This window comes from Chelonoidis abingdonii, chromosome 4 (assembly GCF_003597395.2).
Source record: "Chelonoidis abingdonii isolate Lonesome George chromosome 4, CheloAbing_2.0, whole genome shotgun sequence".
NCBI classification, from domain to species: Eukaryota; Metazoa; Chordata; order Testudines; family Testudinidae; genus Chelonoidis; species Chelonoidis abingdonii.
The window spans coordinates 29,314,354-29,339,284 of NC_133772.1; the positions used below are offsets into that span (position 1 = coordinate 29,314,354).

The 24,931-nt window shown below is 55.6% G+C and overlaps 1 protein-coding gene across 2 annotated transcripts; it reads left to right on the forward strand.

The window, feature by feature from the left end:
• The first annotated feature begins 331 nt into the window (after positions 1-331).
• CARNS1 (carnosine synthase 1) lies at positions 332-24,869 on the forward strand. Of its 2 annotated transcripts, XM_032794985.2 has the most exons (10): positions 332-884; positions 6,393-6,411; positions 7,602-7,854; positions 8,289-8,378; positions 14,108-14,595; positions 14,983-15,181; positions 15,858-15,943; positions 16,805-17,036; positions 18,526-18,797; positions 22,063-24,869. In XM_032794985.2, exons 2-10 carry the CDS (start codon positions 6,409-6,411, stop codon positions 23,296-23,298), a joined length of 2,859 nt encoding a protein of 952 aa, XP_032650876.1. In that variant the 5' UTR covers positions 332-884; positions 6,393-6,408; the 3' UTR covers positions 23,299-24,869. The 2 variants fall into 2 exon arrangements, with proteins under 2 accessions (XP_032650876.1, XP_074921093.1); XM_075064992.1 differs by lacking the exon at positions 6,393-6,411.
• Positions 24,870-24,931: the final 62 nt, after the last annotated feature.

The following is a 24,931-nucleotide window of genomic DNA, read 5'->3' on the forward strand; positions in this document are numbered from 1 at the left end:
AGCAACTGATGCCCAGCGGGCAGCATCTTGGTCTCATGGGGGGGGAACCTCGCTGCCTCAGGGCCCCCTACGATTGCATGAGTTGCAAGCATCTGATGCTGCCCCTGAGTTAAGGTAGAGGACTGGATGTTCCCTAGTCCTGCAGTGGTTTCAACAGAGGTGGATTTGATGTTCTGGAGGAGTGCAGGGCACTACTCAGCACCTTATCGCTGTGGTGGTGAAGCTTTTGGGCGGTGACTGCCCTGTGTTTATCAAGGATGCAGTGGCAGGGAAGGGAGCATGATGGGGGTGGAGCGTGGGCAGGTTCAGGCTGGCCTCGTGCCCCTCTTGCACACATTTCCTGGGACTCACTCTGCCCTCCTTGCAAACTCGCTCCCAGAGACTCTCACTCTGCCCCCGCACACACTCCCAGAGACTCACACTCTGCCCCTTCTTTGCACACTCCTTCCCTGGGACTCATACTCTGCCCCCTTGAACACTCACTCCAGAGACACACTGTCCCCTTCCTTGCACACTCCTTCCCAGAGACTCACACTCTGCCCTCTTGAACACTCAATCCCAGAGACACACTGTCCTCTTCCTTGCACACTCCTTTCCAGAGACTCACACTCTGCGCTCTTGAACACTCAGTCCCAGATAGTCCCACTCTGCCCCCTTGCTCACTCCTTCTTTGGGACTCACGCTCCAGCCCCGCACTTACAGTCCGCGCTCCGTGGCAATAGCCGGCGCGGCCCCCCAGCACCCTCGCTCCCCACTCCCCAGCCGGGCGCTCCGCACTGGGCATGCCCCAGCTAGGTTGCTATATAAAGCCCGCCTGCCTTCATCTCTAGACGTCGCCAGCCTCCTCATTCCTGCCGCCAGCCAGACGCCGCTGCTGCCCGGGGGTAGGTCAGAGCTTCCGGCCCGGCCCTGGGGAGTCCGAGCACCGCAACTGGGGAGAGGCACCAGCAGGAGCCGCGTTGTCTGGGGGTCGCGGTGCCCCGGCTGCTGGGCTGGGGGCTGCGGTCGCAGGCAGGATCCCGGCACGGAGCTGCCCGGGCCGCCTCCCCAGCCCAGCCTGTTGCGAGACGGGCCGGGTGGGTGGGCGCAGGGCAGACGCAGGGCCAGGAAGTCGGGGCTCCTGCGCTGGCCGGGCCGGGAGCAGGTGCAGGGCCACTCCGGGGCTGGCGGGAGCAGTGAGCCCGGGGACTTGCGGCCTGGCAGCTTCCCAGGCCCCCCGCTGCATCCCCGGGAGCTTCCCCTCCCGCAACATCGCCACACTGATTCCTGGGGAGAATGTGGCGCGCAGCTGCGCTGGGATCGCTGGGTCCGATCCCCAGCTGGAGCGGAGATTCTGCCAGGCTGGGGGGGTTCAGCTCTCTCTGTTAGGTCACTGTGCACCTCCCCTGAGCCGGGTGCATGGTTGACACGGGAATCAGCACGGATTTCAATGGCGCCTTGGTGATTGACACCAGGTGGGGATCGGCCCGTGCCCATAGGTGTCTGTGTCGCATCCAGTCACTGTGTTCCTTGCTTGTCTTTCGGTGGCTTTCTATAATAACAGCACTAGAGCTGCACATAGGTGCAGATTGCATCTGGCTGAAGATGTCAGGGTAGGACAGAGGCTAGGGACAGGTCCTGGCCCCAATTCTGCCATGAGCTCTAGTCTGGCAGATCTCTTCCCCTGCCTCAGAGCTCTACCCATGCAGAGGAGATTGTGGTTGTGGGATGGGCGTACAAACCATCACCTGGCACCACTCAGCTCCACACCTGTGCATTGGCTCTGGGATCGCTGAGTCACCTCCATCTCCACTGGGCTGCTAAATGTAAACACATCTCTGATCCTCAGGGGCAACCCTGGTGTGAAGAGTGACCCTGACTGACTGGGGAGTGTATTAATGAGGGATTCACTTGCAGAGCCCGGAATGGGGCTGGAAGAGGCAGGCAGACAGGCCTTGGGTGGAAAACAAGTCAGTGTAGCCACGCAGCACTTTGTCATTACTCTCCCTGCCTTAAATCAATGTTACCCAGATGCTGCAAGCAGGAAGCTGCCACAAAAGGATCAACATTGAAAGTGTCCTCTGAGTTAGCAACTTCTGAAATGAGTGGGACATGACATGCCTCTCAGAGTTACTGTCTGCAGATTCAGGCAAATGCTGCTGCATCAGTCACACTGCGGGTGGTTCACACAGTTTAGGGCTATTGTCTCAGGCTCTGTGCAGGCTCGGGTAAACACTGCTGCATAGGTCACACTGGGGCAGTTCGCAGCTCTCAGAGCTACTGTCTCCGGCTCTGTGCAAACTCAGGCAGTTACTGAGGTGTCATTTCTTCTCAGATCACATTTTAGAGTCTTTCTTCTCACCCACAGCAGCTGGAGACTTCTATTTAAATTAATTTTGGGACACTGGGGAACAGTTGAGGTCTGTCATAACCCTCCCCCTGCCCACACTCTGGGCTCCTGGTTAGTTCTCCGTGCTCTCCCATAAAGTGCGCTCCTGTCCCTGAGAAACACTGCCTTAAATTATATTGCCTAAGCATTATCCCCTCTGTTGGAATTTGGGAAATCTTTATAACCCTAAAGGGCGATGGAATCACAGCCATTTCTTCCTAGCCCTTGGCATCAGGGTTTGTGATGATAAAAAAGGAGCTTGTTTTGAAGTCAAGCCTGTGGTTTCCAAAGCTGACTAAAGTCTTTAGCCATCCAGCTCCCAGGAAGCCCTCAGAAGTTATGAGGCTTGTTCCTGGCTTGACTTTCAACATCTCAAACTCCAGTTCTAAATTGGATGCTCTTTAAAGTAAGGTGTTGGTTCCAATTTGATCCCCAATGCAAATTTTCTTTACAGAACAAACAAAATGCTTTTCTATGTCAATGTATTATTTGTATGATGGTAGCGCGTATGTGCTTCAACCGAGATTGGGCCCCTGTTGTGTCAGGTGCTGCACATGGACGTAGAGTCATCGAGGTTGGGGCTCTGTTGTCACACCGGGCACTGCACAGGCACAAAATGAGAGACAACACCTGCCCTGAAGTGCTTACAATTTAAATAAAGGATCATTATCCATGTGTTGCAGATGGGGAAACAGAGGCATGACAATTCAGGGGCTTGCTCAAGGTCATACAGAGGAGACAGTGACAGAGTTGGGCATTGAACCCAGGTGTCCAGTGTCCTTACCCCTTCAGCACAAACCCATCCTTCCTTGCCAGAATAATGTCTTGTTTCCTATAATTAAACTCCAGTTCCACCAGTTATGTGAGATGAATTTGTAATTCCCTGACCTCCTACTGCCTTGCAACCCAAATGCTGTTGCACAGGGAAGCAGGGAGGGAAAGAGATTCTAGACAAAGGGGAAAGTGTCATTGTCGCAGCGCTGGGTGACCACAGATTGGAGGTGAGGGGGAGGGGAGCCCACACACTTGCATCCTGGGAGTGATTCCAGGTGGCGTCGGTGATGCTGGAGCGGGTTTGTTTGTTTGTAACATGTGGGACCAGAGAGTCAGCTGCTGCAAGTGGGCACAGACTCAAGTGGAGTGATACTGATTTTGATGCCAGCTGGGGATCTGGCTTCATTGGCTCCGATGGACTGATGTTGGTTGGCACCACATCATCAGTGGCTCATGGGGCTCTGCACAGATCAAAGCTGCCCAGCACTCTGATTCCAGAGCGAGAGGCACTTTAACATCCCAGCTGCTGTTGGGGAGAGCCCCATGCGGCTTCACGGGCATGGCAAGCTGTGCCAGGGGCTGCCCAAATGTCACCGGGTTGGGCCTCTGTCCAGCGAGGGAGGGCACAACCTGCCCAGGATGGGGTGTCACTGGATCCCCGTGGTCCACTTATTGGTGGCATCTGCTCTCGCTTGGCTGGCAGGGGCTTCCTGGTGCTGTGGCACTTGGCATGGGAGTGATCAGAAGTGAGGGAATGGCATATGGTAGGACTGAGGGACTGCACAGGCAGAGGGGCCTGTCCTGCCTGCACAGATAGAGCCAGACTGGGAATGCGTAGAGGTGGCTGTGTGCTGGAGGGATCCTCCTGATTCCAGGCCCTCCTTCTTACTTCGATGTTGCTAAGCCGGGTGGAGGTTGGGGCCGGGGCATGCTATTCCGGCTCAGGGGTTCCCATACTGTCAGAGCAATCCCTGCTCCCAAGGTGCTTTGCCTGAAGCTTCCCCCACAGCCATGGCCTCTCACAGGCCCCAGGGAGTAAGGATGGGGAACGTAGGGCCTGGCTAGGGATGCCATGTCCATCTGGCCAGAAATCTGTCCATCCACATCTTGCCCTTGCTACACTGACTGGCTCCATGGGCCCCGCAGGGGGGAGAGGTAACATCTTGCCTCTCCCCCCTCCCCCCCAACCAATCCTGTCCAGTCCCAGGGAGTGGACATCTCTGCCCTGGTCCTCTCTGTTCTGCTCTGACCCCCAGTGTCCCCTCAGCCCCTTCCTGGGCAGGGGCTGTCTCTGCCCCGCATTTAATTTCATGTAATCCATTTTTCATCCCTTTCGCCGGTGATTGTTTTCTTGGGCGAGGAGCAAGGGAATGAGACAGACGGAGGGAGGGAGCGGGTGCCCAGTAATGGGATTCCCACCCTCCCCTAGCAGAGCTGCATGTCCCTGTTAATCCCATTGGGGGTGGAAGGGTCACCTTGGGTATTCCTGTGCCCCTGCGGGAAGCTCTCGCCGTGACTTCACCCCCTTACACCCTCTGAGGTGTGCTGTGAGTATGGCAGGGGTCCCTGACTAGGTGCTGCGGTGCAGCCATCTCTAGGATGGAGCCTGGCAGCTGTGTATAGAGGGAATGCCTTACCCTGTGCTGAGGTGCAGCTGCCTCTGGGGTGGGGCCTGGCACTGATTAACACCCCACAGTGCCACTGCACACGTGTGCAGAAGATGCAGTGAGGAGAGACCATCTGGGACTGGTTCTGGAGTGGATTGAGGAGGCAGAATGGAATTGCTCAGAACACCTCAACTTGTGTCCAAATGCAGCAAAGAGTCCTGAGGCACCTTCTAGACTAACAGACGTATTGGAGCATGGGCTTTCGTGGGTGAATACCCACTTTGTTGGATGCATAACCCACGAAAGCTCATGCTCCAATACGTCTGTTAGTCTATAAGGTGCCACAGGACTCTTTGCTGCTTTTACAGATCCAGACTAACACGGCTACCTCTCGGATACTTGTGTCCAAATGGGACCTTTGACCACCAGGGGACAGGGCTGTGGTATAGGTCCAAAAGGAAGCATCTCATGGCACAGCGCCTCCTAGTGCTGCACTGGGGCATTGGGGGCTGGCACTGCCTGTGAGGGGATAGCACCTCCTACTGTATCCCCTGCCCCATTTTCTGCAGCAAAGCACCCCCACAGTGTCCCAGCTCCAGCCCAGAGCCCTGGGGGTGGTGCCTGGTGGGTGAAGGGTAGGGACTGTCTGAGAAGAGCCCCAGAGTGACCAGTCAGTTGGCTCAGGAGCTACCCATGACAGCTGACCTTACCCTCACCACCAGGGGCAGGAGGGAGTGCGGGGGAGATGCTGGGAAGGGCAAGGGAGTGGCAGCTGCTGCAGAAAAGATAAGAAAGGAAGGATGGGCTGATGGCCAAGGCTTGGGACTCCTGGGTTGTGTTCCTGGCTCAGGGAAGTGAGGGATGTGCTATAAATTCAGCTTCTCGTTCTCACGGTTCCTCTGCCCTGTCCCAAGGGAAGAGGCCGAAGCCCTGGCCCAGCCCTGCTCCCATGAGGAACGATCCTGCCTTGTCAGCTGGGTGTGACACCGGCCTCGGACTCCTGGGTTCTTGGGATCCTGGGGTCTGGGGATACTGGTTCCTCAGCAGCATCCCAGGGGCAGAGAGCTCTGAGCCAGTGGGGTTAGGGAGAGGGGCCCTGTAGCCCCTGCTGAGCCAGCAGTAGGGGTTTGGGGGGATTAGCTTAATCAGACTCTGTCCTTGGAATGTCTCAGCTCAGTGGCTAGGAGGAACTGCACAGCAAGCAGCCGGGACATGGGCCCAGACAGGAGGGCACCCGCCCCCCCCGGGGCAAACTGTCCCCATCACTGACACTTAGAGCAGGGGCAGCTCAGCTAAAATGCTCCGGGGTCACAAAGCTCACCGCTTTGCCAGTGTCCCTTAATTCTGATCCATAGCCCCTGCTATCCCAGCCCTGGGCTCCCCACACAGAGCAATGCTGGTGCCCCTCAATCCTGATCCATAGCCCCTGCTATCCTAGCAGTGGTATTCAGGAGTGGGCGCAGGAGCCTGACACTGGAACTGCCCCAGCTTTGTGGGTGCAGTGAATGCTGGATGAGGGCTGAGCAGTGCATGCAACTGGTACCCCCTGTGGGTGGAAGATGGGGTGACAAAGTGCTCTCCCTTGCCCATGGAAACCTGCAACTGGTGCCTTTCTCTCTCTTTTTTTTTTTTTTCTCTTGCAGCTTCTTTGCTGTCAGGATGGTGAGTTTGTCCTGCTCCTCTTCCCCATCCAGCCCCCTGCCCTGCCTCATGTCACCAAAAACCACTTCTGGGCCCTCTAGTCCTGAGTGGGAACCGGTGTCCTCAGCCCCAGGAGCTTTAGCAGAAGGATTTGGAGGCAGGAAAGTGTGTGTGTGGGGGTCCAGCTGGGGAGGAGGGAGGTCTGAGGCAGGCCCTGCTGTACCAGTGCTAATAAAGGCGAAAATGGTGTCTGATTCCCTCAGGCATGGGGAGACTCCTGCAAATTACCATAACAGTGTGGGAGTCTTCTAGCCATACTGCTGGCTGGGCACTGCTGTCGGGAAGCTCACAGCACGAGGGTCTGGCTGGGCACTACTGTGGGGAAGATCACAGCACTGAAGCCCCAGCTGTGGTGTGCCAGGGCACTGTTGCACAACAGCTCTGGGGAGGTCTTGCACTGGGTGTGGGTGGAGAAAGAGAGGAGTGAGGTGTCCCAGCAGGAATCAGAAATCTCTCTCCTTCTCCCTACTTCTCTTCCTGCCTCCCTCCCCCAGCTCACTGACCCAGGCAGATTGATCTGTTTACAGCCTTGTTCCTCAAGCCGCTTAGCTCCAGCCCCATGTGACCCGCCCCCTTTGGAGAGGAAAAAGAGATGCTTTGTTTGAAAACCCACCCCTGCCATGGCCTCTGCTGCCTCCAGGCAGCTGGCACCTGCCTCACCCACCCTGTGGGGATTTACTCCCAGCCAGAGCCGTGCTGCTCCTAAGCAGAATCCATGCCCTGGGGCACCAGCACCAGCATTCACGCTCCCAGCCCTGCCCCCAGGGGGATCCACACACTGGGGCACCAGCACCAGCATTCACGCTCCCAGCCCTGCCCCCAGGGGGATCCACGCACTGGGGCACCAGCACCAGCATTCACACTCCCAGCCCCTCCCCCAGGGGGATCCGTGCCCTGGGGCGTCAGGATTAACACTCCCAGCCCCTCCCCCAGGGGGATCCATGCCCTGGGGTGCCAGGATTAACACTCCCAACCCCTCCTCCAGGGGAATCCATGCCCTGGGGCGCCAGGATTAACACTCCCAACCCCACCCCTGGGGGGATCCGTGCCCTGGGCACCAGGATTAACACTCCCAGCCTGGACTCCAGGGGGATCTGTGCCCCAGGGCACTAATGCCAGGATTCACACTCCCATCCCCATCTCTTTTGCAGCTGGCTCTGGATCAGATCAATGCGGATCAGCCCCTGATCCTGAAGGAACTGGACTGGGCTGAGCAGGAGCTCCTACCATCGCTCAGCCCCCCATGTCCCTCGTGGCGCCAGGACGTGTCTCTGGAGTGCAAGTTCTCTCCGGAGGACACCCAGGCACATGCCTGGACCACCTACTACTATGACCTGCTGCAATGCACACTGCAGCAGGAGGGGCTTCCGGAGACAGTCGACCGCACCAAGGAGCCCAGAACAGGTGCATACCATTCCACCCAGGGTGCCACTGCTTGCATGCTGGGGCCACAGCACTGCCCTACAGAAACCCCTCCTGTGGCACCAACCCAGGGGGATCTGGGAGCACAGCTCCCCCTAGTGCTGGGCTGAGAGGTGGGGCATGGTCAGGGTAAGGATGGCAGCATCACAGCACCTCCTAGCACCAGGCTGGGAGATGGGACACGACTAGGGTACGAAGGGCAGCCGCATGGCACCCCTTAGTCCGTGGCTTTGTAAATCCTGTATATGAGGGGCGACCCCTAGTTCCAGCAGCACTGCCCTTAGCACCAGGCTAGGAGATGGAGCATGGCTGGGTATGGAGGGCAGCCACATGGCACCCCTTAGCACCAAGGCCTAAAGGGCAGCACAGTGCCGTTGGCAGGAATAAGTGGTTAATTTCTCCCCTGTATCTCTTAGGGTTCAGCTCAGGGGATGTAACCATCTGCATCCTGGGATCCCCGACCTCGTACCTGTCTGTGCTACTGGAGGGCAGCTCCCAGTGCCCCGGTGAGTGCCACATCCTGTATCCCTGTCCTGCCCATGAGCTGTGAGTTTCCCCCTCCCCCTAAATCAAGGAATGGGTGGGAATTCAGTGCCCCATTTGCCCTGAATACCCAGGCTGACGTGCTCAGTTGGGACCAACCCTGGCACAGCCATGGGACTGTAATAAAACATAGGATGTTATGGTGTTAAACCCAAAATAATAGAAGAATCATAGAAGTGTAGGACTGGAAGGGATGTCAGTAGATCATCTAGACTAGCTCCCTGCACTCACAGCAAGACTAATAGCTAGACCGTACCTGACAGGTGTTTGTCTAACCTGCTTTTAAAAACCTCCAGTGATGGAGATTCCACCACCTCTCTAGGCAATTTGTTCCCGTGCTTAACTACCTGACAGTTAGGAAGTTTTTCTTAAACCACCCTTGCTGCAATTTAAGCCCATTGCTTCTTGTCCTATCTAAGGTTAAGGAGAATTTTTTTTTTTTTTCACCCTCCTTCTTGTAACAACCTATTATTTACTTGAAAATGTCAGTGTGACGGGTCCCCCCTGCCCTGTCCCATCTGAGGTGCCACCTGATGTACTGGGTGCTACTGAGCTTGCCCGACCCACCAGCCTGGGCTCCGTTACTGTCCTCCTGAGCCAGGCCCTGAAGCCTCCTCCAGCACACACACACACGCACAAGGAGGGACACACCCACCTGCACAAAAACAGACACTGAGATCAGCTCTGCATGGGAAAGCTCAGCGAGGGAATTGCCCAGCACTCAAGTGCACACCCCCAATGGAGTGTAAACCCAAAATTTTATCATGTGCTGCACACAGAACTATGCAACGTAAGTGTAATGCTAACAGAACCCAGTCATCAGTAGGCAGGATCAAACTTGGGACCTCTGGCGCTTAGTGCATAAGCCTCTACTTGCATAAGCTAAGCTGGCTGTTAGCTAAGGCTGTAGAGCAGACTCATTAACTGCTCTCTAAGTGGTTTCAAGTGCCACTACAGAACACCACACCCAGGAGGTGTGTGGGCTACATAAGCTCATTGAAATTTGCCCCGTCCCTCACTGTGGAGGAAGATCTGCACAGCTTCCCCCCCCCCACCCCGTGTTATGAATTCAACAAACTGGTTTCAGAGAAAACAAAAACAATTTATTAACTACAAAAGAGAGATTTTAAGTGATTATAAGGGATAGCAAACAGATTAAAGCAGATTACCAAGCAAATAAAACAAACATGCAAGCTGAGCTTAAATTACTAAACTGGTTACAAGTAATAATTTCTCACCAAGTATCAGGGGGCTAGTGGTGTTAGTCTGTATCCACAAAAACAATGTGGAGTCCAGTGTCACCTTAAAGACTAACATATTTACTTGGGCATAAGTTTTTGTGGGTAAAAGCCCACTCCATGCATCTGAAGAATGTTGTTTTAGGCAGATTGCAGAAATTCTTGAAGGTGCTCTTGCTTCCAGCTTAAAACTCCAGGTATTTCTTTCACAAGCCAGACATCTTTCCAGCCTGGGCTCAGTCCTTCTCCCCCACTCCGTCTTTTTTTCCTAGATCTTACCAGCAGTCATCCTGGGTGGGAATTCAGTGAAGAACCACCCTGAATATATCACTCCCCTGCCTTAAATAGGTTTTACATATGGTGGGAATCTCCCACCCCCAGTGGAAGAATACTGGTATTCTATCATGGAATCCAGTACCAGATGCCTTGATCACATGACCCTGCAGTGTCAAAGCAGCCATGAGTCAGAGGTTGTTTGTAGTGTCCCCAGGAAGACTTTTTTCTGTGGGTGATAAACATCTTCTGAGACCTGTTGTTCTTTCTAATGGCTTTTCCTCACAGGGAGCCAGCTAGACTGATTGTATTCTGTCTAGTGGGCATTCCCCAGCTGCAAACACTTTTGTAGTACAGATGTATAGTCAATATTCCTAACTTTAGATACAAAAATGATACTTGCATACAAATAGGATAATCATATGCAGTACATCATAACCTTTCCAATGATATCTCACATGACCCATCTTGCATATAACACATCTTAGTTATGCCATACCCATACCATAACAATATCTCTATGAAGAATATGGGGTGCAGTGTCACAGTCAGAATTCAGCTCAGTTTCTGGCATCACATCCTGACCACCATCCCCTGATCCTAACTCTGCCCCTTATAAACCTGCTTGCTAACCCTCAATCTACATTGGGAGCAGAGTCAAGATATAGGGACAGTAGAACAGTAACCAAGACATTTATGAATTGACTGTTTGATGTATTCCTTGAACCTTCCAATTTCCTGACTTTCCAACTTTAAAAAAAAATTGAACTATGATGTTCTAATAACACCATTTAAATCAACTGGAGCTATTTACCATCCAAATTCTGTGTTAGCAACACTTTTTTTTTTAATCTAGGAATTTCCTTATTTGTTGTTTGGTTTATGAAAGGAAACAAAGGATCTTCATTAGTGTTGTGGGAATAACACATTTTTCCATTTGCTGGCTGCTCTGGAAAAGAAGTTTGAAACATTCAGTAAACTAAAATATATATATATAAAAAAATGTAGTTTGGGGCTGAATGAAACATTTAATTTGAGTTTGAACATTTTAAAGAAAATCTAAGTACGTTTCTGAACAAAAAGTGATTTAATAAAAAAAATCAAAACATTTTGGAATTTTGAGCAGGGGAGGGAAGATTTTTGACCAAAACAATTAGGTAAATTTAACACATCTGCAAAATGTCGACCTAAATCAAATTTTTTCAGCCAAAAATGCAGCAGCCAAAACAGTTTGTCCAGTTCTACTCTTAAGCGTTACACATTTTGTTAGGCAGCAGCAGAAATAAGCACCAATGTGTGTGGGGCAGTGCACTTAGGATAAATGCCAAAGGAAAAATATATATTACCCTTTATAGTTGGGCACATAAACCAGTATGTGCATGTACACACACACATGGGTAGATTAGGGTGTAAAAATCAGTTCAGAAAAAAGTCATGGATGTACTGTTTGCGAGGTGAGGGGTTCTAGGAAAATATATACAGGAGAGGTATGCAAATGGATGCTCTGTCTCTTAACTGCAATTTGCAAACTATGCGAGCGTCGAGGAGAGTTTATCCCCTCGAGAGGGGAATTCTGACTCCAGCTCCTCTGCCTGCCTCTGTGGAGCTTATAGACTCTGCAGGTCCAGAGAGGCTGCAAAGGGGAAGCACTGAATGCCAGGATCTCTCTCTTCAAATGGCACTTCTGAATCAGCAAGGACCTATTCCAGGGGTGCATCCACAGCCCTGAGATACACGTTAATCTGCCTGAGAAAATAGTCCCCTTTGCTGCTCAGGGCAGCTCGTCCTCCCCCCGTGGGTGCCTCACTTCCTGATTCCCCTCCCTCCCCTCAAGCAGGGCCCAGTGATCTGGCTGGTGAGGAGGGTCCCTAGCCCTGGAGGCACTGCAAACAGGGACATGGCTGGATCAGGTCTGCTCCCCATCTGAGTTGGGGCAGCCGCTTTACATGAGACGTAGCCAAGGGCCCTGGAGCAAGTAGCACTTGCCTATAAAGTTTGCCTGATACTTTCCATTCTAAGACCCTGTTTTCAGTTGCAGAACTCTTCCATGCTGGGTGTCTGATTCAGGCTGGTTTTTTGGGGGGAAATTTCAGCCCAAATGGTTTAGCCATTTCTAGGGCGGGGGACAAGTTGTGAAAAAATAATTATCTGAAATGCTCTAGTCCCCCACCCCCAGCTTTGGAGCTTGGACTAGAAATTTGGTGGGCGGGGGGAGGTCGCCCTGATGTCAGGGACTTCCCTTTTGCTGGCCCTGTGGGAAGGCAACCAAATTTGGCCAAATTATCAGCCTTTGAAAAATCGGAGTGTGCACGTGCTTGGGAAGATTTGGGCAGCTAAATCCTCTGTGGACTCCGTCCTCACTTAGCATCCCTATCCCATCCATTCCGCCAGGCTGCACATGAGTCAACCCCACAGAGTGACTGGGCATGCTCCAGCCTGGGGATGCAGGGGCTGAGCAGGGCTTTCTCAGCCATTGCTGCTTCCAGCTGTGGTGGTGCCAGGCACCAGAACTGAGAGTAGGGGGACTCTCTCTCCTATGCTCTCAATGATGAACCCTGCCCCTCCTGCCCCCCCAGTAGCAGGGGAGGAGGAAACTGACTGGAATCAAAGTGGGGAGAAGCAGGGCAAGGCAGCATAGGGGGAGACGCGGTCAGAAGAATCAGAGGATGTCTAGGATCAGAGGTTGTTGGTGGGTATATAGGCCAAAGGGTGGGGGGTAATGGATAGGAGCAAAGGGAGGTGGACATGGGCAGGGGGTTGATAAGGGTAGATGGGGAGTAGTCTGTGTGTGTGGGTGGATAGAGGGAGGGGGAAAGTTTAATATGAGAGGTGGGTAGGGGGAGAGGCTAGGGTGCGTGTGTGTGGTGGAGACAGATTGGGGGGGAGGGGCTGCTATGTGGGGGAGGAGCCAGCGTGTATGTGGGGTGGATGGACCAGGGATGGTGTATGGGGAGGGAGAGGGGCTGATATGTGGGGGCTGAGTAGGGGGAGGAGCTGGTGTGTGTGTGTGGGTGGATTGGAGCAGAGGGGAATGAGGAAGCAGGAGCAAGCGTAACCCTGGTCTGGCCGCCCCTAGCTCTCTGTGCAGGCTGAAGATTGTTGTTACACCTCTGATCGACTCTGGCTCTGCGCTTGGGGCTGTCCCGGCCTCTCCTCTCAGCTGTAACCTTGTCCTAGCAAGGTCCCTGGGCTGAAGGACTCCAGCTTGGGCCCAAGTGGACGGCTGCCAGCTGTTGTTCCACATTCCTGGCACTCGCCTGCCTGGTCTCCCTCGCTGGGTGCTGGGAACGGGAGCCAAGCAGCTCAAGTTTCCCTTTGGCCCCGGGATGATTCCTGCCTTTGTTAAAGCCGCTTACCCTTGACAGGAAACCGGAGCCCAGGGTGGGAGCTCTGTGGGGAAATACAATTAGCAGCTCAGCTCCATCAGTCATTGATAAGGAAGTGCTCCAAGGACCTTCTTTCCTCGCTGGGGAGAATCCAGCTGCTTGACACATGCTGTCCAGGGGGTCCCTCTCATGGCCCTGCAGTGCAGCCACCTGTGGGGTCTGGCAGTTGTTGAGCCACCCCACAGCAGGACAAGAGCCACAGGGGAAGCGAGTTTGACTCTTCCACAAGTCGGAGTGCCACAAATGGTTAAAGATCTTGGTTTGCGTCTCTTATTTAAGGTGGCACCAGGAGCACAGTGCCCCCTAGTGGGAGTTAGTGCTGAGTACAAGGGGAGAGCGCCCCCCACGCTCTACAGTATCGTGCCCCCTAGTTCTGCACTGGGACATTGGGGGCATAGACTGCAAAGGCAGAGCGCCCCCTATTGAGCACCCTGCCCTGCTTCCTGCAGCATAGTGCCCCATAATACTATGCTGGGAGGGGGGGGGTGCTGGAGCATTGGGGAAGCAGTGGGTGCTTGGGGAGAGCACTCCCTACTGAACTCCCAAGTACAAAACAGGCTGGCACCTTCCTACCTGGTGAGGTGTAGGGAGAAGAGAGGAAAGTAGTTAACTGATGTATAAATAGCAGCTCTCTGGCTTTCTGATTGGCTGCAGGTGATGTAATGGTAACATACTGTCCTCCTCTCTACCCCCTCCTCTTTGCTCTTCCCCCTCCTTCACCACGGACCTCTCCCTTCCATTTCTCTGTATCCCCTTGCCCTTCCCCATCTCTCCACATCTCTTCCCCTACCCCAGGTAACATGCTGCTGTGCCTGTCGCCCAGCTGGCTGGCCAAGGTGCCCTCTGAGCAGCACCCCAGCGAGTCGTCCTTGCTGGTTTCCAAGGCTGTCTCCTTCGAGCTGGGTGGGCGCACATGCCTGGACGAGTTCTCACCCCCGCGCCGTGTCACCTACTTCATGGGCTCCTTTGGGCCATGCAAGGAGCACGGGCAGTCAGCGGGGGAGCTGGCGCGTGACCTGGATTGCCCCACGGGGGGCTCAGGGGAGCTGGCCTGCCTGCTGGAGGACAAGCTGCTGACACGCCAGCTGCTGGACCAGCGGGCCCAAGTGGGAGTGCCGCCCACGCTGGCCTTCACCTTCAAGCGGCTGCGCCCACTGCGGGACTTCACCACTGAGTGTTCCGTCCGCATGGTGGAGCTCAGCGGCAAGGAGGGCCAGGAGAACCTCATCCAGGAGGAGATCGAGGCCTTCCTGCAGGGTAGCGCCATGGAGCCCTATAGCCAGGTGAGCCTGCAGGGATGAAGGGGGGCAGGACTCTGCAGACAGGTAAGTCTGCTGAGTTGGGAGGGGGCTGCAGCAGGTGAGCCTGCTGGGGGCGAGGGAAGGGGGCAGACCCCTACATCCAGATGAGTCTGTTGGGGGTGGAGCATACAGCCAGGAGTCGGGGATACCCCTACAGTCAGGTGAGCCTGTGGGGAGGTGAGACCCACAGCCAGAAGGGGAGGTCTATGGGGGGCCCTTCAGCTGAGGAAGGGGGCACTGTAAGAGGGTGAGATTCATGGGGAAGGGTGAGAGGGAAGCCCTGTGGATATGGATGGAGGGGGCCTAGTGCTGGGGGCACTGGCTGTGCCTGGTTGGCCCCACTGAGCAGTGTGCTGTTGTCCTCTGCAGGTGGTGGTGAAGCCATCGGGCTGGCGCTGGAGTGGGACCCATGCTGTGACCTTCCATGCCAAGGTGGAGCAGGCTGCCGTGCTCCAAGCCGTGCTGGCACTGCTGGAGACCTTGGAGGAGGAGGAGAGCGCCCTGCTGGACGCCTTCATCCCCACTGCGTGCCTCACCCAGCCCGAATCCCCCAACAGCACCTCCCCAAGTAAGGGACCCCCCTGGCCAGAGAGGCTCACACCTCATCACCTGTCCCTGCTGTCGTCATGATGCACTGAGCCCACCCCCAATCCCTACCCTGGCCCAGACTTTGGAGATGGCGCCATGGGGCAAGATCTGGGAAAAAGCAGAATGCAGTTGGGTTAGCTTGGGACATGAGGAGGGAAGGGGTGTGTGCCATATTGGGAATCCCACAATCGCCTGAGGTGGCTGTCACTGCCATATTGCCCCAGGGCAGGGGGAACCACTGTCATATTGAAATCCCAGAATCCCTTTGGGCACTGCGGGAGAGCTGCCATACATTCAGTTGGTGGTGGCCCTACCGGAATCTCAGAATCCCTCAGGACAGAGGGCACCACTCTGTGTGGCTGATTTGCATGAATCTCGATGCCATTTCTTTCTCTGCCCCCCTTGCTGCTTCTTTCCATCTCCTTCCATCCCCCTCCATTCCTCCGCCATTCATTTTTCTTTTCTGTCCCCTCCATACTTTCCCTTTGTTTTCTCCACCTCATCTCTTTTTTCTCCCCTCTCTCCATCCCCACATTTCTTTCTCCATCTCTCTCTCTGTCCTCCATTTCCCTATCTATCTGTCTTTCTCTCCCCTCTCTCCCTCTTTCCTTTCCTACCCCTCTGCTCTCTGCCCTTCCTCACCTCACCCCTCCCAGGCAGCACATCTCCGAGGCCTGACCTGGCGATCCGGATCTGCACTGTCGTCTGCAGATCCTGGGGTGACCAGCCTCTGCTGAGCCAGGTAATGGGGCAGCCATGAATAAGTGCCCCTCACCCCACCCTGCCAATGCAGCTGGCTGGGTCCCATGCCCCCACATAGCCTCAGAACAGGGCAATGGTTGATACGGTGAGAAGCTGGTGATCACTCCTGCCCTGACAGAGACAAATACAGCAGCATCCCTGGGTGTAAGCAAATGTATTATGGGGCCTTTCCCCTCTAGGGGGTGCCGGCTCTGATCCAGGCCAAAGAGGGTGGGACTGGCTAGCTGGGAAGGGCGAGGAATGGGATATGATATTTTTCACCTCTAGGGGGCACCATCTCCAATCTGGTCCAAGGGTGGGGGGATGCCTGTCTCAGGTCAGGGAATGGGGTATGGGGCCTTTCTTCTTTAGGGGGTGCTGGCTCTGATCTGGCTCAGGTGGGCGACTGGCTGGCTCAGGGCAATGGGTAAAGTTATATGGAACCTTTCATGACTAACTCGGTCCAAAAAACAATGTATTTAATATGATGGGCAAAAATCTCAAAATGAAAAACCTTATCATCATTGTCACTTGTGACCTTTGAATCGAGGCCAGGTGGGGGTCAAAGGTCAGAAGCTAACTTTTATCCTCCTGTCTGCAGAGAGTGCCGCTGGCTTTGGGCTGGGTTTATTTTGTCTCATGTTCCCCCTCCACCCACCCTTGCACATGGTACGTTCCATTTCCTGAGCGGGAGGAAAGAGCCTCAGCCAATCAGGGCTCTTGGAACAGTGAGGCAAGCAAAGGATCTGGTTGGTTAGCACCAAACTTGTTCGCTGGATGACCTCACAGTCACCTCCCACTGCGTGCGGTGGCAGGGGGGAGGTGCGGGGTTTTCATGGCATCGGGTTTTGTTCTCCCCCAGGTGGTGTGCGGCGTGGGACGGGCTGATAAGCCCCTGAAGCACCAGGCCATGGTGCCCCAGAGCCTGGAGAGCGGCCTGCGGCAGCAGGGGATGACAGATGAGGCCCAGCTTGCGGCCATCCATGCCCAGGTCAAGCACAAGGCCGAGGCCGCCATGACGGCCTTCCTGGAGATGGAGGCGGGGCTGTCGGTGGAACAGCGGGGCGGGCGACAGGCCCAGACTGATGTGATTGGTGAGCTGCCTTGTCAATCGTTGCCATTAACTATTTAGGGGGAGTCACAGATTCACAGGGACTCAATTATTATTCATCCGGCCAGGGAGGATCCAGAGTAGGGGCTCCCTCCCAGTGCACCCCACAATGGATGGTGTAGGGCGAAGCTGGCTGTGTTGCCTCAGCCCCAGCAGAGACCCTCCCCCTCACAGGCCAAAGTTGCCCTCGACGGCTCCAGCACGAAGAGCCTGGCTAGGGTAGGGACTGGGCCCTAGTTCTTTGGCCCATGGTCTGTTAAAGGGTCAGGGCGTTGCTGCCCTTGGCAGGACCAGGAGAGGATGGCACCTTCACGGGCAGGGACTCACTGACCAGTTGGGACCTTCAGAAGGGCCTGTAGCCACACGTGAATGTCCAGAGCAGGGGCCCATCTAGCCTGGTTTCCTGTCTCTGACAATACCCACGCACCTTGCCATGAAGCAGCCGGAGAAGGAGCCTCCCAGGGCAGTGGTTCTCAACTAGGGGGCTGTGAGCAGATTTCAGGGGGTTCGCCAAGCACAACCAGCATTAGACTTGTTAGGGCCCAGGGCAGAAAGCTGAAGTCCTGCTGCATAGGACTGCAGCCTGGGGCACCAAACCCCACCACCCAGGGCTGAAGCCAAAGCCTGAGCAGCTTAGCTTTACAGTGCCCTCTGTGGTGTGGGGCCCCAAGCAATTGCCCTGCTTGCTACCCCCTAACGCCAGCCCTGACTTTTATATACAGAAAAACAATTGTTGTGGCACAGCTGGGCTGTGGAGTTTTTATGACATTGGGAGGGGGGGCTCAGAAAGAAAAAAGTTGAGAACCCCTGTCCTAGGGGGTGTTCTGGAATAACCCACCCCTGTGAAACTTTCTAAGGAGTTAGACTTTAAAATTTTCCTTTTAACATAACTCTGGATGGTCTCCTCAGCCAGGTAAATGTCCAAGCCTCTTTCTAAAAATCCTGCTAAGCTTTTGGATACACTGAGACCTTGTGGCAATGAGTCCCACAGGGCAATTGAGAATGAGTATTTCCTTGGATCAGTTATGAATTTGCCACCTTTCAGGTTCATCGATCTGTCCCTGTATAATGAGAGGGGGGGAAAGGAGAGGTTCCCTGACCTGTCTTCTCTACCCCCTTTATCTTCATAGTTTAAGGCCAAAAGACACCCTACCCAGGGCTGTGATGGATTCTCCATCGCTGGCAATTTTTAAATCAAGATTGGATGTTTCTCTGAAAGATCCACTCTCGTTCTAACAGGAATTAGCTCAGGGAAGCTCTGTGGCCTGTGCTGTACTGTAGGTCAAACTGGATGATCACAGGGATCCCTTTTGACCTTGGAATCTATGAATTTGCTTGATCCAGCACCTCCTGCAATTCCTGTGGGGGTCTGGTCAGGGTCTCTGAATTCATGTTGAGCTCTCCAGTTGGGCCTGACTGCTATTGCACACCCATCCTGGCTGTTTCCTTGACTTGGCTGTTCTGCATTGCAGGTGTGGATTTCCTCCTGACTTCGTCGGAGCAGGTGCTGCAGCTGATGGCTCTGGAGATGAATTCTCAGCTGTGCCTGGAGACCTGTGCACTCTTCGAGTCCATGGGTCAGGCAGTGGGGATACCGGCAGGCAAGTCCTCACGTCCTCTGGTGGAGACGATGTTGCGGCGTACACAGTGTCACCTCATGGAGGGCAAGCACGTGTTGGTGATCGGGGCTGGAGGAGTCAGCAAAAAGTTCGTCTGGGAGGCGGCCAGGGCCTATGGGCTAAAAGTAAGATGCGGAAACCGGGCCCCACGCTGCCCAGCGCAACCCCTGCCCTCCGCCATGGAGTGGGGCTGAGGGAGATGGCTCTCCATAGCCATGGGTCCGACCCAGCATGGCATGGCCTGCATCAGGGAAGATAGAGCCAACGGAGGAGGGTGGGGATGTACCCTCCACACCCCAGCTGCAGGTGCCCCTTCCCCACATCCTCTGTACCCTCCACCCTCTGTGTCCCTTCCCCACATCCTAGCCAGCTCCCAGCATCCCAGCCATGGGAGTGCTCATCACTGCCTCCCCTGCATCACAGCCAGCCCCCTCTGACATTCCAGCCATGGGGGGAGTCCCCTGAGTCTTCCCTACATCCCAGCCACAAAGGGGCTCCCCCCTGCATCCCAGCTGGAGAGAAACCGCACCTCAGTCTCTGCCACGGGGCTGCTGCAGCCCAGGTCACAAGTGGATGGGAAAGTGCTTGTCCGAGAGTGAGCTGGGGATTATCATCCTGTCCGTCCTGATGCTGGAGGTCCGGCACTGGGGTAATGTGGGGACTGATTGGGGGCAGGATCTCTGGAGTGCTGAGCTTCCCATGCCCATTGTGTGCAGCATCAAGTCCTGGGAGCTGAGCAGGCCCTGGAAGGAACACAAGCCAGTGTTAACCATGGTTACTTTTGTGCAGCTAGGGCTACAGCTCAGACCTCTCTTTACTGAGGGGGTGGTAATGCATCAAGGGGCACATCAGGGAGCCCCACAAGATCTCTGGATGAGAAAATCACCTTAACTCTGACCCTGGCTGTCCACCCACCATCAGATCCATTGCCAGTATGGCCCACAGCCCCAGGTCACTGGGCCACCAGTGTGTCATCTCCTCCCCCCAGGAACCTCTCTGTTTTAAATCACTGGGACCATTCATAGCCTGCAGCTCTCACTCTCCCTTCCCTTCACCGTGGCCTCTCATGCCTCTGCTTTGAGGCCGTCTGGGCACGTGGGGAGGTGGGCCTGAATGTCAGCCAGGGAAGGAATACTAGGGATGGGATGGGAGTGATGTGGGGCAGGGGAGATGAGTGCTTGACCCCAGATAGAGGAGAACCAGGTCCCAGCCCAGACACTGAATTGAGGCAAATACAGTCTGTGATGGTTACTGCAATCTGTTTAATGGAATGGTCTGTATCCCAGCCCAGTGTCACACCACTGTGCAAGTAGGAGCAAGTAGTCTAGCCTTCTCCAGCCCCAGCGGACAGGAGGGGGGAAAAGGTGGGCAATTCTGCTCACAGCCCTGGAATGACAGGACGTTCCTGGAAAATTGATCCGTGGAATAATTAAGAGTGCTGCTGTCTTTGGGCTCCAGAGTGGACACTTCATGGGAAAGAAGTTACATTTTCCACACCATGATCATTAGGCTCTGGAGTTAACATCCCCCTCCCCAGCCTTGACATTGTTAGCTCCTGGAGTTAAAGATCTCATGAGGCCAGCTCACGGCTCTCTCAGGAACACCCCTCACCCCACAAATCCCAAGCAAATTGACTCTGCTCAGAGATGTGAGTAAAGGAATCCCACAGCACAGCCCCATATCCCTTCCACTAATGTTGAGTACAGTTTCCTAGGCTATGGGCACTCCTGTGTACTTCCCCAGCTCTACTTTCTTGACAGCAGCTCCAGGTTGGTTCCAGGCAGGGATTTGGTCCTCTGTGCCCAGGGTGGCAACCAGCCCAGGCAGTCCGGGGTGCCCTTCTGTGTCAGTGCTGGCCCCGCCCCTCTGGCGGCTGGTTCCGTCCCAAAGCCCCTGCACAGAACTGGAAGCAACCACACTGGGCTTGTTCGTGAAAAGCGTTGAACGTGCAGATGCACTGGCCCCCCAACCTGGATGGAACGTCCCATCTCCTTTTGCGTTAGGGCCCAGGAATGCCCCATGGGGTTGGTCTCATGAGGCCCATGAACATCATCTCCTCCCCCCTACCCCACGAGGCCTGGGCCCAAGTGGACCATTCCATGTCCCACCCCTCCTGGGCACAAGTGGATCATTCTGTCCTCTCCATGACACAAGTGAGCCATTCCACATCCTGGGTGTGAGTGGACCATTCCACCTTCTCCCCCGGCCCACTGAATGGGGCCTGGGCAGGAGTGGACCGTTCCATTTCCTCCCCTCTACCATATGGAACCTGGGTGTGAGTAGACCATTTCTTCCCCCCCCCCACCCAATGGAGTCTGGATGTGAATGGACCGTTCTGTTTCTCCTCCCCACTTCATGGGGCCATGTATGTCCGATGCAACCATTTAGGCAACCTCGGTGGTCGCCTAGGGTGCTAGGATTTGGGGGGCGCCATTTTCTTCGGCCGCAACTGCGGCAGCCGGATCTTCTGTTTAGGTGACAGGAGTTGGGGCAGGGAAACGCGGGGAGGGCTGCTTGCGGCAAGTAAGGGGGGGGCAGCACGCAGGGGAACTCCCTGCCCCAGCTCATCCCTGCCCTGCCTCCTTCCCGAGCATGCCGTGGCTGCTTCACTTCTCCCGCCTCCCAGGCTTGTGGCACCTAAGCTGATTGGCACCGCAAGCCTGGGAGGCGGGAGAAGTGAAGCTGCGACGGTGTGCTTGGGGTTGAGGCGGAGCAGGGGTGAGCTGGGGCAGAAAAGGTGCCTCAGGGTGGAGAGTGGGGAGCTGCTGCAACAGGGCCACCTCAGGGCAGAGAGGGAGAGCTGCAAGAGGGCCACCTCAGGGTGGGGGCTTGGGGACGGGGGAGGGTGCAAGGTAGAAGTTTTGCCTAGGGCGCGAAACATCCTTGCACCGGCTCTGGGGCCATGGATGTTGAGTGAACTATTCCATCTCCCTCCTTCGATGTACATGGACTATTCCATCTCCCTTCTTAGAAATGCTTGGACCTTTCCTCCATCTCCTGCCCCCCATGGGCTCTGGATGCACATGGTACACTCCATCTCCTTCCCAGACCCCTCAGGCATGGGCACCCATGGACCATCCCATTTCCCTTCTTAAAAATGCTTGGACCTTTCCTCCATCTCCTGCCCCCAGTGGGGTCTGGATGCATATGGACCATTTCATCTCCCCCAAGCCGGGTTTCTGGATATGAGTGGAACATCCTATTTGCATCCCACCATGGGGTATGGATCCATCCCCAAGGACAGTCCCATTTTTGTGGTACCTGAGGGAGAGGTCATGGAGCCCATCCTGCCCCAGTCCTTAGTGACCCCTGTTTGGTCTCTCTCTCACTTCTCTGCATCTTTCCCCCCGCCCTCCTTCTCTGTATGCCCCCCCCCCACATCTGCTCCAGATTCACCTGGTGGAGTCGGACCCCAACCACTTTGCCTCACAGCTGGTGCAGACCTTCATCCACTATGACACCACGGAGCACAAGCGGGATGAGGAGCATGCCCAGCGGCTGGTGGCACTGGTGCGGGAGCGGGGCCTGCACCTGGATGGCTGCCTCTCCTACTGGGACGACTGCATGGTGCTGACAGCCCTGGTGTGTGAGCAGCTGGGCCTGCGCTGCAGCCCGGTGGCCGCCATGCGGGTGGCCAAGCAGAAGAGCCGCACCCACCAACACCTGCTGCGCCGGCGCAAGGAAGCCCCGCTTGGCTGGACCTCAGAGGCGCTCTATGCTGTTCCCTGCTGCCACCTGGAGAACCACACTGATGTGGAGCGGGCTGCCCGCCATCTCTCCTTCCCCGGCGTCATGAAGCTAGAGTACGGGGCGGGCGCCGTGGGGGTCAAGCTGGTGGAGGACGTGCAGCAGTGCCACCTGCACTTTGAGAAGATCTCACGAGACTTGCGGGAGGATGCAGATCACCCAGGCATCGGGCTGGGCTGGGGCAACGCCATGCTGCTGATGGAGTATGTCTCCGGTACTGAGCACGACGTGGACATTGTGATCTATGATGGGCGCATGCTGGCCGCCTTCGTCTCCGACAACGGGCCCACCCGAGTGCCCCACTTCACTGAGACGGCGGCCTGCATGCCCACCTGCCTGGCACCTGACCGCGAGGCCCAACTGGTGCGCGCCGCCTACCAGTGCTGCTTGGGCTGCGGCCTGACCAACGGCATCTTCAACGTGGAGCTCAAGTTGACGGCATCTGGGCCCAAGCTCATCGAGATCAACCCCCGCATGGGCGGCTTCTACCTGCGCGACTGGATCCAGGAGATCTATGGGGTGGACATCATGCTTGCCTCGGTCATGGTGGCCTGTGGGGTGCCCCCGCTGCTGCCCGCCCATGCCCAGCCGCGCACCCACCTGGTGGGTGTCATGTGCGTGGTGTCACAGCACCTGAAGGCCCTCAAGTCCACAGCCAGTCTGGAGACATTGCAGGCCCTGCATGAGCGTGGCATCATCCGCCTCAACCTGCTGGAGGATGAGCTCGTTGACCGTGAATACGAAGAGCCCTACTGCAACGTGGCCTGTGCCAGCCCCAGCCGCCGCGAGGCCTGCCTCAAGCTGCTGAGTGTCTGCCAGGTGCTGGGTATCGACTCGCCCCACTATCCTGTCACCTACTTCCTCTCTCACTTCAAATAGCACCCAGGGAGCCCCCGGGGAGGGGGCCACCCCACTGCCTCTATCCTGTTCCCCCCATTCTCCCTAGGGCCTGCTGGGCTCAGAGCTGGTCCTGGAGGAGCCCCTGGTCTCCCCCTCCCTGGTGTGTCCCCACCAGCTGGGGCACCGGTGCTTGCATTACGTGGCTCCTCTGTGTCCCAGTATTGTGGGGGGTTTTTTTCCCCACAGTTGCCCCTTTCCCCCCCAGGAGGGGGCCCCTGGTGTCAGCTCTGGTAAGAGCCACGCCCACCTGTGTGTGTGTGTGTGACATGGGATTGCACCAGTATGGCATCTGTTCTGCTCCCTCTGGGGCTCCTCCAGCTCCCCTCCCCCCACAGTTGCCCTGTCCTGATCCTCTAGTTTCCCTCCCTCAGCTGACCTGTCCCATCCCTGGAGGGGTCCCCCACCCTCTCTGCAGACTCCTCCTTGACCCCTTCTTTCCTAATGAGATCCTCCAGCTGACTCCCGCAAACAAGCCCACCAGCCCCAGGAAGGGCTGTATGTCGCGGACCCCAATCTCCTGGCCACGAGCTCAGTTCTGGGGGGAGGGGAAGGACTGAGGGTCTGGAGCCTCCAGGACTGGAGACTTAAGACTACAACTGGCCCTCCAATAACTAACAACTTTATGCATGTTCCCTGCTCCCACCTCATGCTTCTCAGTCACCCTACCTTAGCAAATCACTGTACGCTACCTCCTCACCGTGCTTGTCAGCAACCCTGCGATAACAAACACTGTCCACCCCCGCCGCTTGCCAGCAACCCTACAATAACAAACTACTGTAATCAGCCCCCCTGGTCCTCAGCCCTACTGACAGCAAACCACCGTATACAACCTGCCCACGAGCTCATCAGCAACCCACCAGCTAACAACAAACCACCGCGTGCAACCCTTCCCATGCTTGTCAGCAACCCTGCAGTAACAAACAGTTGTGGGCCAAGTCCTAGCACGGATCCTGCCATAACACATGCCCTATGCAAACTCCTCATTAGGAAACCTGCAAACCCACTGAACCTGAGACACTGAACTCACCCCCTTGAGCCTGCAGCCCGAGCACTTGAAGAGCCTGTACTGATGACGGAACCCTAGCCATGCTAACAAGCAATAACAGGGCTCCAGAGCAGCCCTATGCTAACTAACTAGCAGGCCTGGCCCCCGGGAAGGACAAAGACCTTACACTAACAGAGCAGGCCCAACCCCCCAGCAGTTTTAAGGGCTGTGGATATACACCGCAGTGTTTCTGAGTGACCCTACAATAACAAACCAGCGTGTGGAGCCCCAGTGCCCCTACAATAACAAACCAGCATGTGAAGCCCCAGTGCTCCTACAATAACAAACCAGAGTGTGGAGCCCCAGTGCCTCTATAATAACAAACCAGAGCGTGGAGCCCCTGTGCCCCTACAATAGCAAACCAGAGTGTAGCAGAGAATCCTGTGGCATCTTATAGACTAACAGACGTTTTGGATCATGAGCTTTCGTGGGTGAATACCCACTTCGTCAGATGAATGTAGTGGAAATTTCCAGGGGCAGGTATATATATGCTAGCAAGCAAGCTAGAGATAACGAGGTTAGTTCAATCAACACTTCAAATGCATAGAACAGGGTCTCTCTCCGATT